The sequence below is a fragment of the Pipistrellus hanaki genome (assembly GCF_964339955.1).
Source record: "Pipistrellus hanaki genome assembly, chromosome: 1".
Classification (NCBI taxonomy): Eukaryota; Metazoa; Chordata; class Mammalia; order Chiroptera; family Vespertilionidae; genus Pipistrellus; species Pipistrellus hanaki.
In genome coordinates, this window is record NC_140503.1 from 158,005,272 (window position 1) to 158,021,474 (window position 16,203).

At 45.3% G+C, this 16,203-nt stretch overlaps 1 protein-coding gene across 6 annotated transcripts in view; it reads right to left on the reverse strand.

Annotated features, from left to right (window-relative positions):
• AFF1 (ALF transcription elongation factor 1) overlaps positions 1-16,203 on the reverse strand; it is a 199,450-nt gene that overhangs the window by 13,981 nt on the left and 169,266 nt on the right. For all 6 annotated transcript variants that reach the window (XM_084881675.1, XM_084881677.1, XM_084881678.1 and 3 more), the window contains 2 exons: positions 15,826-15,988; positions 8,508-9,443 (listed from right to left, as the gene is read on the reverse strand). In XM_084881675.1, coding sequence (XP_084737801.1) covers positions 8,508-9,443; positions 15,826-15,988 — 1,099 coding nt within the window. The remainder of the gene's footprint in view (positions 1-8,507; positions 9,444-15,825; positions 15,989-16,203) is intronic.

The window sequence follows — 16,203 nt, forward strand, 5'->3', positions numbered from 1 at the left end:
TGTCAACCAGTGGCTTCACGGTGGCCTCCTGCCCACGGTCTGGACTCAGGCAATGCCCCCTGGGAAGTGACAGTCAAGGGACTGGTGCGCGCCCTTCAGGTAATTGTGATGCACATTTAGCATTAAACTCCTCCAACTGTCAGTTCACCGAGACAGAAATCTGGGACACCACCAGCCAATCTAGGACAATCCCTTAAGAACCTGAAATCCTCTCTTAAAGCCTTAAAGAAAAAAAAACAAAACAAAAAAACATTCTTCAGATTCACTAACTGCAGGAAGCCCCCATTTTCACCACTGTCTCTCTCGTGTTCGCTGACCTCCTCCAAGAAAAATGAATAAATTAAGATGCGCAGGTCCAAGCTCTGCCCAGACACTGAGAGCAGCGTGACCCTGCTCCAAAGAAGGGGAGGGAGCAAACACACGCACTGCTCCTGGGAGGCCTCACACAGACACATGTGCCGAGAGGGCTTCCGTTCCCCTTCCTCAGCCTCTGGGGAAACACTTCTTGACTCATTCCAGGTGGCTTCTAAAGACGCTTGTTTTTCATCCGTCCTGCCCGGCACTCCCACCCGACAGCCTGGCACCAGCAGTGCCTGACACGGCCAGTCTGAAGCCACAGTGACCTGAAAGACTTAGTGTAAAAAGGGAAATGTAACCATTTTCATGTTGACTAAGTGTTAAAGTGATGATATTTGGATATATTTGATAAAAGAAATTACTAAAAGCGATTTAACTGGTTTTCTTTAATGTGGATGCTGGAAATTTTCAGTTTGACTTCTTAGTGGGCTGGCTGTTCCGCGCTCTTCTCTCGAGGTAATCTGCACACGGTGTTCTGAACTCCCAGATAGCCAATGCGACGGGGGAATTATTAAATGTACAGGTGAGAGAGCAAATCCCTTCCTCAGAAATATAACCGTTCAGTAAAGAAGACTGGAGGAAAAGTATCCCTAAGAAGGAGATAGGATGTGGCATAAAAAAGCACGTCCTCAGACCTAAAGGCACAACTGGAACAAGACAGGACAGCTCACCCAGCTGCGCCCCCGTGCCTTCAGCCTGGCGCAGAGCTCAGGAGAAAGGAAGCCTGCGGGCCTCCACGCAAAATTCACAATGCCAACACCCGAGAGGCAGCCGAGATTGGCAGAGAGAGAAAAAAAGATGGCAATGACGGGGTCAAGAGAGAGCCCTACTACCCCGGCACCCTTGTCATTACTGAACCCACTGCACGCTCGGGGGCTCTGCCACTCACAGACCTTGTGGGTTCTCTCAAGTTTTAGATTAAAGGCTGCAAAGCTGGCCTTACAAGCAGTGCAAGACGGAAAACTGATCTCTGGGGGAAAAAAAATCACAGATTTTGCTAAAATACCCAGACACTGTATGTGAGGTAGTAATGTATACTTTTTGCAATGGAAGGTTTTCCTAGGCAGTTAATGACACACAGGGTAAGTTTCCCAGGCAAACCATCCACACAGTTGCATACTAAAGAACACATCAGAGCCCAGACAGGGAATGAGCATTCATTTTTGTCATTATGTTTCCCTGCTGCTTAGGACTTGCTAGCTGTAACTATAAGCACAAGTGACAGACCTTCTAGACTAGGGGTGTCGAACTCAATCAGAGAAGGGGCCAAAATCTAAAATCCAGCCTAAATCGCGGGCCGAATGGTTTACTGAACAGTCATAAACTGACAATGTCATAAACTGACAGCGGAGTGCAGTGATGACAGCGCGGTGCGGGCCACATTGCAAGGCCTGGCGGGCTGGATTTGGCCCGCGGGCCTTGTGTTTGACACATGTGTTCTAGACCGGCGGTTGCCAACCTTTCGGACCTCATGGACCATCAGTGGGCCGCGGACCTCGGGTTGGCGACGGCTGTAAATCACACATGAAGTCAGATTCCTAGTGAATCAATCCTCACAAACTGGTTGTTACAACCCTGGCTTGTGCCAGTCAGTGATTCAAGAGAACAGTCCCCCAGACAATCAATCAGCAGTACTGATTTCGAGGCTAGCATTAAGCTTCTCGGCCTTTTGACTAAGGTCAAGCTCAGGATCAAGGCTAGCATTGGCAACCGTGCTGGCACTTCCTGGGATAATGTGCTTTATATTTGCATAAAGCAAGTTAACAGCTGATAATATTCTGTAAGCTGGGAGAGAGCCATTAAACCAAACCAAGCAAAAACCCTACTGCCCGCTTCGCTTGCTCGCCGCAGAAGAGCCGTGGATGAGGCCAGAGTTCCTGCCCAGGGTGCACTTGGAACCTGCCTTGTGCCTGGAGCAGTCCCAGCGGCTTCCCTGGAGCAGGCGCTCAGGGAGGAGCCAGGTTTCGCAGCTGAGGGCCCGGAGCAGGCCGGCACTGCCACTTTCAGTGGACAGAGTTAGGGAGGGAGCCTTGCAATTTCAGATGTGGAAAACAGAAGGCGAGGAATCTTTGGGGTTTTTCTACATCAAGGAGCCACTGGGAAATGAGATGAGGGAGAAGCACTCTCTCTCAAAGGAGAAGAGGTCTCCTCTGCCCTGTGGCTGAGCCCAGATCAGCCTCCATTTCAGGGATCGCGCCTGAGGTTGGGGTTGGAAGGTCCCTTTCCCAGAAGGATAAGTATCTCAGTGGTGCCGCACCTACAACAAAAGGAGGCTGCTGGCTGCCGACCTGGACAGACTGACTTGCTTGCTTTTCTTAATCTGTTGGGTCAGGCAGCCATGGATCACTGAGAGAAAGAAGCCCATAAAAGGAAGAGCTGGGAACGTGAGACCACCGTGGTTTCTGGAAGCGGATGCTGCAGGGCGGCCTGCTGCTGCCCAACCACGGGCCAACGGGCGAGGTTCCTGCACGGAGCAGGGAAATGAAGGGGCTTTTTCAGAGCGGACACTGATTCGGGCAGCAGTGTTTCTAATAGGCGTGAGGAGAGTGTCCTGGGAGCGTGGCTGTGATGGGGAGAGATCAGGGGCATCTGAAAGAGAAACTGAAGTGCGGTGGGGGGAGTACTGGGACAGCAAGGGTGTGAGCAATAGAGGGACAGAGCCAGCATATTACAACCACCAGAGAACCCTGTTCTCGAACTAGGACCTTGTGACTCTCTCCTAGAGCCTCCTCACATGACACCGTAAAAGAGACGAGAAGCCCCTGGGCCGGGAGGAGTCCGCATACCTGAGCTCCATGTCTGTGTTTACCAAACAGCCACGCGGTGTCAGAGCCTCTCCGGATCCCACCCATGGAAGGCGTGCCTGGACAAGCGGCCTGCAAGGCCCCAGCACGCAAATTCTAGGATGGTCATTTTCTCCTACAGGAGGCAAATGACCTGGGAAGCACTCGGGGGCAAAGGAAGTGGAAAAGCAGCCTGCTGGGAAATTTAGGTACTCCTCCGGATGTGTCTCTGCAGGAGGTTCAACACAAAGAGGACAAGCAAACGCCATGTTCAAGTCAGCTTACTGAGGAGACGGGTTTTGTACTCACTGGGACAAGTGCTACAGAAAAGGAAAATCAATCCACTTTCTTCTTTTTGGTGAGGGAATGCACAGGCCTTAGAATAGCTTAAAACAGTCTTAACATGCATCTGGTTACAATGTTCTTTTCAGAGTAACTCATAAGCATGAAGAAATTAGATTGAAGTGGCCTCAGGAAATTATAAGGAATTACTTTTCAAACCCTTGATTTTGAAAGATAACTGAGAATATTGATCTGGAGGAACAATTAAGAAAGGGCAGTTGGAGCTTGGATAGAAGGGAAGGACTGAACAAACAACCATCCTCAAGCAGTAACAATGCACATTTCCCCATCAATTCCCATAACTTCCCTTCCCCAGAACTCAAAACCTGGATAAATGAGTGAAATTTGTTTCAAAAAAAATGTCAAAGCTTCTCCGTCAGTAAAAGAATATATAGAAAAAGGAAAAGACCTGGATGAATATACCTCCCTGCCTTACTATTTATCGAAATGACCAAGACAGTCTAGCAATTTTTTGGAAGGCAATTCATTAAATAAATAAAAAAACACCTGAATTAAATTAACTATCTATACTAATAATAGAGGATTATGCATATTGTCCGGGACGCTGTCACAGTAACAGTAACAACCAAATAGCAGGCTGCGTGTGGCAACAAGGCCAGCAGGGGGTTTAGTGAGGGATGACCAAACGACTGAACAACAAGCTGTGTGGGATGACCAGGCCGGCAGGGGGGGAAATAAGTTGGGATGACCAGGCAGGCGGGTGGGGGAGAGGAGAGTTAGTTAGGGGGTGATAAGGCTGGCAGGCAGAGGTGGTTGGGAGTGATCAGGCTAGCAGGGGGAGCAGTTAGGGGCGATCAGGCAGGCAGGTGAGCAGTTAGGAGCCAGTGGTCCCAGATTGTGAGAGGGATGTCTGACTGCCAGTTTAGGGGGATCAGGCCTAAATCAGCAGTGGGACATCCCTCGGGTTGTCCCGGGTTGGAGAGGGTGCAAGCTGGGCTGAGGGGACACTGCCCTCTTCCACACACATACACTCACACACCACCACCACCACCACCACCCCACCCCCGCCCCGCATGAATTTTGTGCACCGGGTCTCTAGTTAGCTACAAAGTGTCAGAACAAGCTCTAGCTCACACAGGGAGCTCCATGCATGCTCATACATTTTTAGATACTGTCAATGGCACTGGCATGATTTTGTGCACTGTGTAGCTAGTAACCCTATCTTGTATTATATTGTGCTTCTCAACTTCAATTTTCCTTCCAAACCTGGAATAACATAACTTTGGTTTAAAAATTATTTAAAAAAAAAAAAAAAAAAAACATTGTTATTTTTTTTAAAATTCTAAACGGTACGCAGATGATAAATTTCTGCAGTTTATGTAGAAAGCACTGTGTGTTCATGCCCATTAACCCTCACAATTTCCCACACTTTTCCTCATGAATTGTATCCTACCTGCTTCTTTAAGGGAGTAACATTACATATCCAGAACCATGAGCACACGTTTATAGGTGCCACACCTAATGGCTTCATCACAGCTGTTAAACATCAGCAATTCTGATTAACTTCCCATACTTTTAAGTCTAAAATGGCTTCAAGCCGAAACTGGTTTGGCTCAGTGGATAGAGCATCGGCCTGTGGACTGAGGGGTCCAGGGTTCAATTCCAGTCAAGGACATGTACCTTCGTTGAGGGCACATCCCCGGGGTGGGGGGCGGGGGGGGAGAGGAGTGTAGGAGGCAGCTGATTGATGCTTCTCTCTCATTGATGTTTCTAGCTCTCTATTCTTCTCCCTTTCTCTCTGTAAAAAATCAGTACCGGTAAAATATATATATATTTTTTTAAATAATAAAATAAAATAAAATAAAATAAAATAAAATAAAATAAAATAAAATAAAATAAAATGGCTTCAAGGGTCTGCTTACCCTCTGAAAAAGATCTGCTAAATTTTGCACCAGGAGAGGAATAGACCCTAAAGGGCCTTTAAATAAAAACACTAAATTCCACAAACATGAACGATCAGTCACACTGCCCCACTGCTCTCACTACATCCTCAGAGAGCTTTGTCTAGTGATTGCACTTACAATGAAGAACACGAAAAAGTCTCCAACACCCAAATTTGCGAAAAAGCACCCAAGCTTAGAGAGGACAGCCCTGCCTCTGCCACGGGGCCCAGGCCCACGGGGGCAGCCGATGCTCTGACTGAAGAGTCGGGATCCTGACAGGACAGGGGGAGCCCGGCCCACACAGGGGAAGGACCTGAGATCAATGCGCAATATTAATCGTACCTGGAACCCAGCAGGAAGCAAAACCAAGTGGCACAGGATTCTCTGATCCTGAAATCAGTATACGGTGAGCTGATTTTTTCATGTATTGATATTTATCCAAAAGCTTCTATATTTTTAACTGGTGACACACTTAAAGCAAGGATTCCTGGTTGCCTAGATCAGTGTTTCCCAAACTTCTCTCATGATGAGAATCACCTGGTGGAGTTGTTAAAACACAGATTCCTGAATCCCAACTAAGAAGTGCTAAACTAGAATTTTTGGGAACATATAGGTAAAATTGTATACCTAACTAGTGCTCTAAGACAGATTTTATATACAGAGCACTAAGTTAGGTATGCAATTTTACCTATATGTTCCCAAAAATTCTAGTTTAGCACTTCTTAGTTGGGATTCAGGAATCTGTGTTTTAACAACTCCACCAGGTGATTCTCATCATGAGAGAAGGTTGGGAAACACTGCTCTAGATCCATGACATCTAAGCAAAGCACGTGGAGGGATTTCTCCACCGAAAGAACCAGCTTTGTACAATATTGGCCCTGAAGGAAGGCTCTGCTTCAGGGGTTCCCGGACCCGTAGGCGTTAGGATCAACTGAGAATTTAAAAATATCCGTGGGGGTGAAGGGTTTGAGGGTGGGCACCCTGCCACCAGGCCTACAAGCTCCCCAGGCGACTGCAATGAGCAGCCAGGGTTTGGAACCACCGGTTCAGGCCCCGGTCCTGTCACCGCCACAGCAGAGGCAGACAGTTCCCGGGCAGAGCTCCTCGCTGCTGGCCTGGGCTTTAAAGAAGCGCATTCCTGACTAAGATGAGGGTCAATATTTCTCCATCCTCCCAACAGCATGACAAACGAGCTGGCCTCACGGAGCTCAGCCAAGGGCTGCGCACGGCTGTGGGAGGCACGGCTCACAGCGCCAGCAGGCCGAGCCGAGATCCTTTGGCGGCTGCGAGCAGCGCTTCTAGATTTGCATGGAGTACAGACTGGGCTGAAAACGTCTGGGGAGCCGAGACCGGTTTGGCTCAATGGATAGAGCATCGGCTTGGGGACTGAAGGGTCCCGGGTTCGATTCCGGTCAAGGGCATGTACCTTGGTTGCGGGCATATCCCCAGTAGGGGGTGTGCAAGAGGCAGCTGGTCGATGACTCTCTTTCATCGATGTTTCTAACTCTCTCTCTCCCTTCCTCTCTATACAAAATCAATAAAATATATTTAAAAACAAACAAACAAAAAAAACGTCTGGGGAACCTGCCACTTCCAACATGTCCACCTGTTAGTTAGTTAGCATTTTAGAAGTCAATGCTTCTCACTCCAGCTAATGCAGAAAGTTACATTGGAAACCAGACAAGACCCTGGCAGGGGACAGGAGATAAAAAGATTTCCCAGGAGGAGGAGGAGGTAAATGAGTGTATTTAGAAGTCTTTTCAGATATATTAAACACAGGTACTCTTCCTAGCCAAGTCCACCACAATTTCCTCCATCCGGTTCCACACCTCTGACACACATCGCTTTTGTGGATTTTGGACATGAGAGAAAATATGCCCCCTTCTAGCTGAAACAGCACTGCCAATTACCACGTGACCTCAGCCCACTCCAATCATGGTGGCAATACCCTCATGTCCCATTTGACAAGGATCTGGACAAGACAGCCACCCGTGCTACTTGTTAGAGTCATGTTATATTTTTAACGAGTGGAGTAATCGGCGGAATCACAGACGTGACAGCAGGCTGCCTCATAGCTGTGTCCTTTGTTATTCTTAGCTCAACTTCCACAACTGAGGAGGCAGCTCTGCGTACAGAGTGTGCACCATCTGACTCCTCAGCAGGAAGAGCTGGCTCCCCTAGTGCCCTTCCCCCTGAGTAACAGGCAGGTTGGCAGGGAAATGCCACTGACAGAAACACTCACTTATCATACTTTCATCACCAAGAAGCTGCAAAAAGCAACTATCAGGAGCTCAATGGTTAAGAATAATGGAAGGAAGGAAACTGTCCAAAATAGTGTCATGTCCATGGAACTGAGGTTCTTAATGCAGAGACTTTTTTTCCTTTTTTAAAAACTATGTCATTCCTTAAGTGAAACTTTCAAAAATTGTAATAAAAAATGAAATTGACAGATTTTTAATACTTTACAAGACACCATTCCAGCCTATTATTATTCAATGGGATGTCCTAACCACTTACTAAGCTCTAAAACCTTTTAATATAATGCTCTGCTTATTAATAAGTTAGTAATGGAGGGCACAGAGTCTAAATCTGGCGTGTTCAAATTAATGAGGTATTATGTGGCCATGAGCTAAACTGTGGCTGTAATACCAGTATCAAAAAGGTTATACTACAGGAGCAAAATTCAGTATTATAGAAGTGCTTTCAGGAATTTGGAATACTAATTAACACTGCAATTCATGTAAGGTTTTAATTTCTAGGGCAAAACCGAATGGACCAAGTGGTAAATATCAATGTTATCAGAATAAATAAAAAAGCACCCCCAAATGCTTCATTATCCTAAAATAAAATATCATTTCCAATGACTGCCTCCTCTTTTTGCAAACCAGTGAGACTGCTGAAGGGCTCTGGTGCCCGGTAATGCCAATCTGCAGAATGGCAAGTACCCAGGTCTACAATGGAGGAGTACTGGCTTAGGAGCAAAGCCTGGATCTAATCTGAACAAACACTTCCCGCCTCTTCTAGACAGCTCAGGGCAGGAGTCATGGGCCAAAGACAGCCCTAAGCGAAGGACAGCAGGTACCGCCACCCTGCAGGGAAAGGCCTGGCCCCCTCCACTCACCCTTCTCTTTTTGGCCAACTTGCTTGAGTTGTCGGAGCTTCTCTTCTCAGAATCCAGCTTCTTCCCTGCCGGTGGCTGCTTGTCCTCTGGTTTCTTTTGGCGACTCCCCTTCCCGGGTGGCTGGGGGACCCAGGAGAGGAGGTCGAGGGTGATCTTCACCACCAAGCTTTGCAGGGCAGGAGCGTCCCTGAGCGGGGAGAGCAGCTTGGTGTCTCTCAAAGGCACCTGAAGTCTGTCCTTCCCAGGGTCCTCCTGCACCACCACGGCCCGGCGACAGCCACTAGTCCTGCCACCACTGCTGCTGTCGTGCTTGGGGCCCTGGCTGTGAGTCAGGGGGACGAGGGCCAAGTGCTCGGGGCTCCTGTCCTCCACATTGTCCTTCGTGGGCTCAGGGCCGGAGAGTGCCTTTGCGGGGGCCGGGGGCCCGCCCCGGTGCCTCCTCTTCTCGCCGGGTGCGGGCGCCGCCGGCTTGGGCTCCCGGTCTCCGGCACGCGGCCTCCCTTTCGTCTTCACCTTGGGCTTGTCTTTGGAAGGCTGATCCTTGGTGCTGTGGGGAAGGCCCGGCTCACTCTCCACCTGCACGCTGGCCCGCGAGTCTGCCGGGGCAGAGGCCTTGACAGGTTTTTTGGGTTGTTTGGTTCCAACCGTTTGCCTCTGCGGCGGCTCCTGTTGGGCGGGGGACTTCTGACAGCTCCTCTTGCTGGTGTGGGAGCCTTCGGGAGGGGCCCGGGGTGCTCTGCCGGAGCTTTTCGGGGGAGGACCTTTGGGTTCTGAGTGCTCGTGGCCAGTGGTGCCACCGTCACCGCCCTTGCTCTTCCCGTCCGGGTGCCGCAGTGGGGGCGCCGCACCCCCCAGGGCCTCTGGTGGCGCCGCCGGCTGGTTGACTTTGGTCAGCCAGTTGTCTAGCTGCCATTTGTTTGTTGTCGGAGGCTCAGGCTGAAAACAAGGAAAAAGAGAAAAGTGGTCACAGGACAAAGATGATTAATTCTTCCCTGTGTTACTCAATACTACATCCTGTTAGCCCAAACCTAAGAACCGAGATCCTTTTTACCCTCCTCAAATTACAGGCCAAATTCTATAACAATTGACCTTTAAGACAATTTCTCAAATGTTTAATGCTACAGGAATTCTAGTTAGGTAGATAGTGACAATTAAATATTGACCAATGTAGACTATAGACAACTGCTGAGAAATCTCTGCTACATAAACATTTTGTTCTAATGGTAATTACAGTATTAATTTAAACAGAATTTACAAATTTTGGGCTTGTAAACTATTCTATCAGAAAATAATAGGGAATAAAAAGAATCCTTTTCTCAAGCATTTTCAAAAAAGGCTAATTCATAAACTAAGTCTTAGAGATTATCTATGGGTTTCATACTTTATCCTTTTCTTGATATACACTGAGTGGCCAGGTTATTATGATCTCTGAACGCATAATAATCTGGCCACTCAGTGTATATCCTATAAAATAAAAGGTTAATATGCAAATTGTCCCCTAGACCAGGAGTTTTGACCAGAAGGCAGCCTGACAACTGCCCATGTCCACTCCTCCTGGCCAGGCTGGCCAGACCCCACCCATGCACGAATTCATGCACCGGGTCTCTAATATCTATCTCTATCTCTATCTCTATCTCTATCTCTATCTCTGTATCTATATACCTATATATATAGATATAGATCTAGATTTATACACCAAGTGACCAGATTATGCATTCAGAGATCATAATCTGGCCACTCAGTGTACTTTTCAACTAAAAATTGCTTTTTTCAAAACTAGATATAATTTCTCATATTTACTTAAAAAAATTATCTGTAAAAGGTTTCCCTGTATCACAGATACATGTTGATTTTCAAATTTTCCACCTTGATAAAAAGAGTCAGGTGAGGCCATCCTGGCCTTAAGGCTCAGCTGACTGACCATTGTTCCCTGCACCGAAAGGTCACAGGTTCAGTTTCTGGTCAGAGCACATAGCCAAATTGCAGGCTCAATGCCCAGTTGCAGCACATGCAGTAGGCAACCTAAATTGATGTGTGTTTTTTTTCTTATATTAATGTCTCTCTCTCCCTCTCTCTCTCTCTCTCTCAAGCCAATAAATAAAATACAACATTAAAAAAAAAAAGAGTCAAGTCAGGTCACATTAGATGAGCCTCAGTCCCATTTGAAGTCTTTTAAAATCAAGCATTATGTCTCTTGTTTTAGACAATCTGAGCTGAAATGCCACCTATTTTTCTAAGACACAAAAGGAGGCTCCACAGCACACAATTCAGAGCAATGGGATTTGACTAATTATCTATGAACTGATTTGACAAATAAGCAGAAGTCCCTGACATCTGTTATCTCATAAATCTGTTGCTAGCTGATTTCTCTCTCTCCAACTAGGTGTTAGATCTTATTAACAAAATGACAGAGTCCTCTGCATCTCCAAGTTCCACTATGTCTTCCACATGGTGGTATATATTGAGATTTTAATTTGAGCATTCCTATAAGGTGTATTACTGTGCCCATAAATATGCTGAAAAATAGTAATATCTAATAGAGTGAGCAGTGATTATGTTTTTCTTAAAGGGAAAGACATCATTTCATGCTGCATGTTTTCCTTAAGATCCATCTGACAGGTGGTTTGTATGAATGCACCAGGAAGTTATTTCACATGGGATTTAACTGACTTGATTATGGATAAGGAGATCCATATCCAGTGTTGGACGATGTTTTATGGGAAAGATTGCTAACAATTTTCCCAAGTGAAATATCCCAAATAATTCAACTCTATAAAAACATGTGAACTTAATACGGGGAAGATGGGTGGATATAATGTAAAATCTTTTTGACCAGAAAAAAGTCCGATAGTGAAATGATCAAGTAGTTAGTTTGGACTTAGTGTGATTGAAACTGATTAGATCTGAAAGGAACTAGATAGGGCCAAACTTCAGCAGAAAGATAGCTGCATACCTGCTTTTTTCTGCTTACCCCATGCTGCTGCTTAGGATAACATACCTCCTTTACAGTTCCTAATACTGCCAGCTCTATACCAGGCTCACATTGGATTTTTCAGAGCAGGGAGGGAGGGAAGAAGGAAACTACTCTACGTGCCAGGAATTTTGTCACATATAATCCACAACTGTATTCAATAGTCTAACAAGACAGGATGACTGTTAAAGGTAGAGAAAAGATCAGCACACAAATCTGCTTGTCAAACACTAGTTCCTGCAAAGACTTGAGGGTGTGGTAATACCGGTGGTTAGCTGGGGACAAGGCGTGAGTCACCTGCCAATCACATCAGGAACCAAACCCTTTCTTGGGAAAGGTATGGCTAGATCTCTTCAGGGATACGTTTACAGCTGCATTCCAGTCACTGACATGCTTGGTAGAAAAGTATTTATGCAGGAACCAAGAAGAAAAGTTAATCCTGGTATAGATATCATCTGCTGCTTCTCTCCCCAAAGAGGACAGTATTGGATACATTAGGTAGTCCCTAAAGGAATGTCCTGGTTACAGAAATAAAACACATTTTCTTCTACTGCAGTCCTAAAATGCCCAGAAGGCATATGGCCCAATTGCAAGGTAAAATTGAGCACTGTGCCCAGATGCAGGGGAAAGGACAGGGACAATCCTATTGTATACCTACTTATAAAGACATAAAGATGCAAAGTGGATAGAATTTCTTCCAGATCAGATATTATTTAGCTATTGGGATGGGGGAAATTTTTACATAAGGGATCTATTAAAACTAGATTTAAAATGAATTTTAAGAATGTAAGTACTGGATAGAATCAAGGTTTGAGCTTTCAGTTTTCCTCTGCCACTCCTATGCCCCGCCTCCTAGGGTTGGAGCAGCCCACACACTGCATACTACAAGTGAAAAAAATATGATCAATTTCATTCAGCATTTTAATAAATGTTTTACCTCTTCTAACTTTTCAACTGGCAAAAGTTCACATATTTTAGAGTGAATTATGATTTTGAACAAAATGTTCTGAGCTATGCACAATAGATGCCTACTGTTCTAAGTAAATCATCCTAGTTGTGAGGGAGTATGCACCCAAAAATTAAAAGGCAACAAAATGCAAAGAAGAAAGGAGAGAAGCAGCATGGTGTAGTAGCAAATAGAAAGGCTTCAGAGTTAAAGGGTTATTGGTTTGAATCTTCAGTGCTACACTATAAGTGAAAAGAAAGCTGCCAACCTTTTAGGGTTGAATGAGGGTTAAGAGCCTCACAGACAATCACCCAAAGGTAGCTAACTACCAAAGAAATGGACAATGAGTAGATTAAAAACTAAGAAGATCCCTGAATAATGGAGAACAGAATAATTCTTTCCCCCTTAACTTCACTGAACCGGAAAGAAAGTGAGGTGTCCCACACATTTTGTATTTTGATCCCCACTGTAAAGCAAACACTGCTTTTCCCCAACTTCCCCCACCAGCTCACTGGGCAGGCAGACAGCATTTCAGATTCTCAAAAGATTATAAACTACTTCATCAAATGAACTTAAAATGGAGCCATAAAAAAAGCAACATTTTCAGCATTAAAAATAGAATTTAAAAAAAGATAAAGTAATAACTAGTAACTATGGTCTGTTATGTATGGAATTCATGTTACTCTCAACTAATACAGGAGATTTACAATAATGCAAACATTTATTTTAAAAGGAAAGAAAAGTAGTTAAGTACCTGGGGGAAAATTAAAGGTTTAAAATATAGGCAAAGACAACTATTTCTGGGGAAGCTGAACCCTAATATATAACATAGAAATCGTACCAAGGTTAGATTTGCACAGCAACACAAAAGTACAAATATGGACCTATTTAGTAAGGTAATTTAAAAAACAGACTTTTTTCCATATGACATCTGTGGTGGAATTGCTGCAAAAATACAGATTTTCGTGAAAACCCTTATGGAGAAGACCATCAATCTCAAGGTGAAACCCTAGGATACAACAGAAAATGTAAAGGCCAAAGTCTAGGATAAGGAATTCCTTCTCATCAGGAGATTGGTCTTTACTGGCAAACACCGGGAAGTGGACGTATTTGGTCTGCCTACAACATTCCAAAGGAGTCCACTCTTTTCCATGGTGGTGGTAAGAAAAGGAAGAATTCTTACATCACTCCCAAGAATGAGCATGAGAGAAAGAAGGTTAAGCTGCTGTCCTGAAGTACTGTAAAAGGTGGATGGTCCGTTGACCTGTGAACCAGGAAGGCACGGTTCCATTCTTGGTCAGGGCATGCCTGGGCTGCAGGCTCCATCCAGAAGGCAGTCGATCAATAATTCTCTCTCGTCATTGATGTTTATCTACCTCTCCCTCTGCCTTCCTCTCTGAAAATACGTGTGTGTGTGTGTGTGTGTGTGTGTTCTAAATGGTGGATGAGAAACGTCAAATCAGTCGCCTTCGTTGGGAGTGCCCTTCAGGAATGTGTGCTGGAGTTTTTGTGGCCAGCCACGTTGACAGACAGCATTGTGGTAAATGTCTGACCTACTGCTTCAACAAACCAGAAGACATCTAATTAAATGTGGGTGAATAAAAGACATGAACTAACATTTTATTTATTATATTGTTTTAAATGTATTTTATTGATTTCACAGAGAAAGAGAGAGGGAAAGAGAGAGAAACATCAATGGTGAGAGAGAATTATTGATTGGCTGGCTCCTGCACGGCCCCTACTGGTAATCGAGCCTGCAACCCAGGCATGTACCCTTGGCTAGCATCAAACCTGGGACCCTTCAGTCTACAGACAGTCACTCTATCTACTGAGCCAAACCATTTAGGGAGACATGAACTAACATTTTAATAAATAAATAACTATAATAAGTTAGGGTGGGAACATTAATTTTTTTTAATCTAAGGCAAATATTTCAGTAACCACTTAGCACAAAATGTAATTGTTTCATTAAATCAAATACTAGATTAGTCTTCCTTTAAAATTTCAACTATTCAGTCAAATCTGTGCCATTTGTACTTTACTTGAATCAAATTTTACTACTTAAATGAATTCTGTACTATCAGTAATGTAATGAGCACACAGATTTTTCTTATTGAACAAGGTAAGACCCAAAGCAAAGATCTTCTAACATTAACATGAACAACCACGTAGTTTGCCTGCAGAGCATATTCAGTATCTTTTTCCCTGGGCACAGGAACATCACCTCAACAGTAATTAGATCTCACAAGGAAACACAACCCCCCGAAACAGAGAGTGGTTTCTAAAACCTCAAAGGCTCTCCAAGTGCAGTTCATGCGGATCTACGTTTATGCACTCCCACACACACTCGCGGAGCACTCACTCTGTGCCAGACACACACTCACATCTAACAGGAAGGACAGTCGGGAGCTGTCTCAGCCTCCCTTGCCCTCAGACATGGCTCTCGCTCCATGATCTTCAGACGGATTCGTTATTTCGGTAGTGGAACTAACTGTCTTGCTTTCTAAACAGCGGAGACAGATACTGAGAACCTCAACACTTCCTTAAGTAGAAAGTCTAATTTCTCAGAGTTCCCATCTTAAATATACAGAATCATTCTCTCTATACAAGCTGGTCTTCCAAAATTTCCTCCCTTTCCTCTAAGTGTCCTTCCCCAGCCTGATTTTTATATTGCCACTCCCAAGTTTTGAGGGCATTTGGCAACCTCATTAATTGCTACTAAAATTCTTGTGCTGGACAATCCAGGAGGCAGCATATATCCTCTAGATACATGTGGTGTTTGAGATTTTTTCCAACCTCATCTGTTTATCTTTACAATATTTCCCAGGGGGTGGCGGCAGGCGGACACAATTGTCCCTGTTTTACATGGGGCAGAGGGCGCAGAAACACAGCCCTGGCAAAATCATGTCACCCTCCATTTAATGCATGGCTTTTAGTGATTCAAAAATAGAACCTCTGATGACTTATTTCTAGTTCATGCTCCTGCCCTTTGCTAAAGCACACTGTCTCCTTTTTTGATTTCCTTAATTCATGCATTCCTGAAATTTCAAAAAGAAATCTCATTCATATTAAAACAGGGGCCCACTAAAAATGAGTTTTCCTTTTCAAGAGAAGAGAAAAGAAAAGAGTGTGCAAACATCCTTAGTGAGTTGCTCTTCAAAACACACTAGCAACAACAGAGAAGAACCTATCGCTTTAAACAGAAGAGAGAAGACCTCTCTCCCAAACCTCCACCGCCAAATGTCTGGTAAGAAACAGTAAATAGAAACAGCCAGTTCTACACAAGCAGAAGCAAGAAGCACTGCCCCAGGGGACAGAGCCGCTCAGTCTCCTGGCCAGGCCTACGGCCGCCTCCAGCCCCCAATGCTGCTGTCTGGGACGGTCTCCTGGGGACACGGTACCTCGGGAGCCGGAGTGTCCTGGGGCTCATTCTCCTCGCTGTCACTTGAGCTGCTCTCGCTCTCCGAGTCCGAGGAGCTGTCTGAGTCACTGGTGCTCTCTGACTCCGCACCACTGGAATGTGCTGAGGCCGCTGCTGCTGCTTCTGGAAGTGACTGCGGAGCGCTGCAAGGCAACCAAGAGATCGTCTGAAGGCACCACGCAAGGTGGATCCCCTTTCCACTCATGTCCTGCTTTGCCCATTTTTCTGGTACTCAAAGGAAAGGGCCTCAGTATTACCCAACATTAGTAAATTTCCATATCATCCAGTTGAAAGGCCAACAATGACTCAAAAAATCAACCAAAAAACCCCCACAAAACTTAAAATAGCTTATTAGATG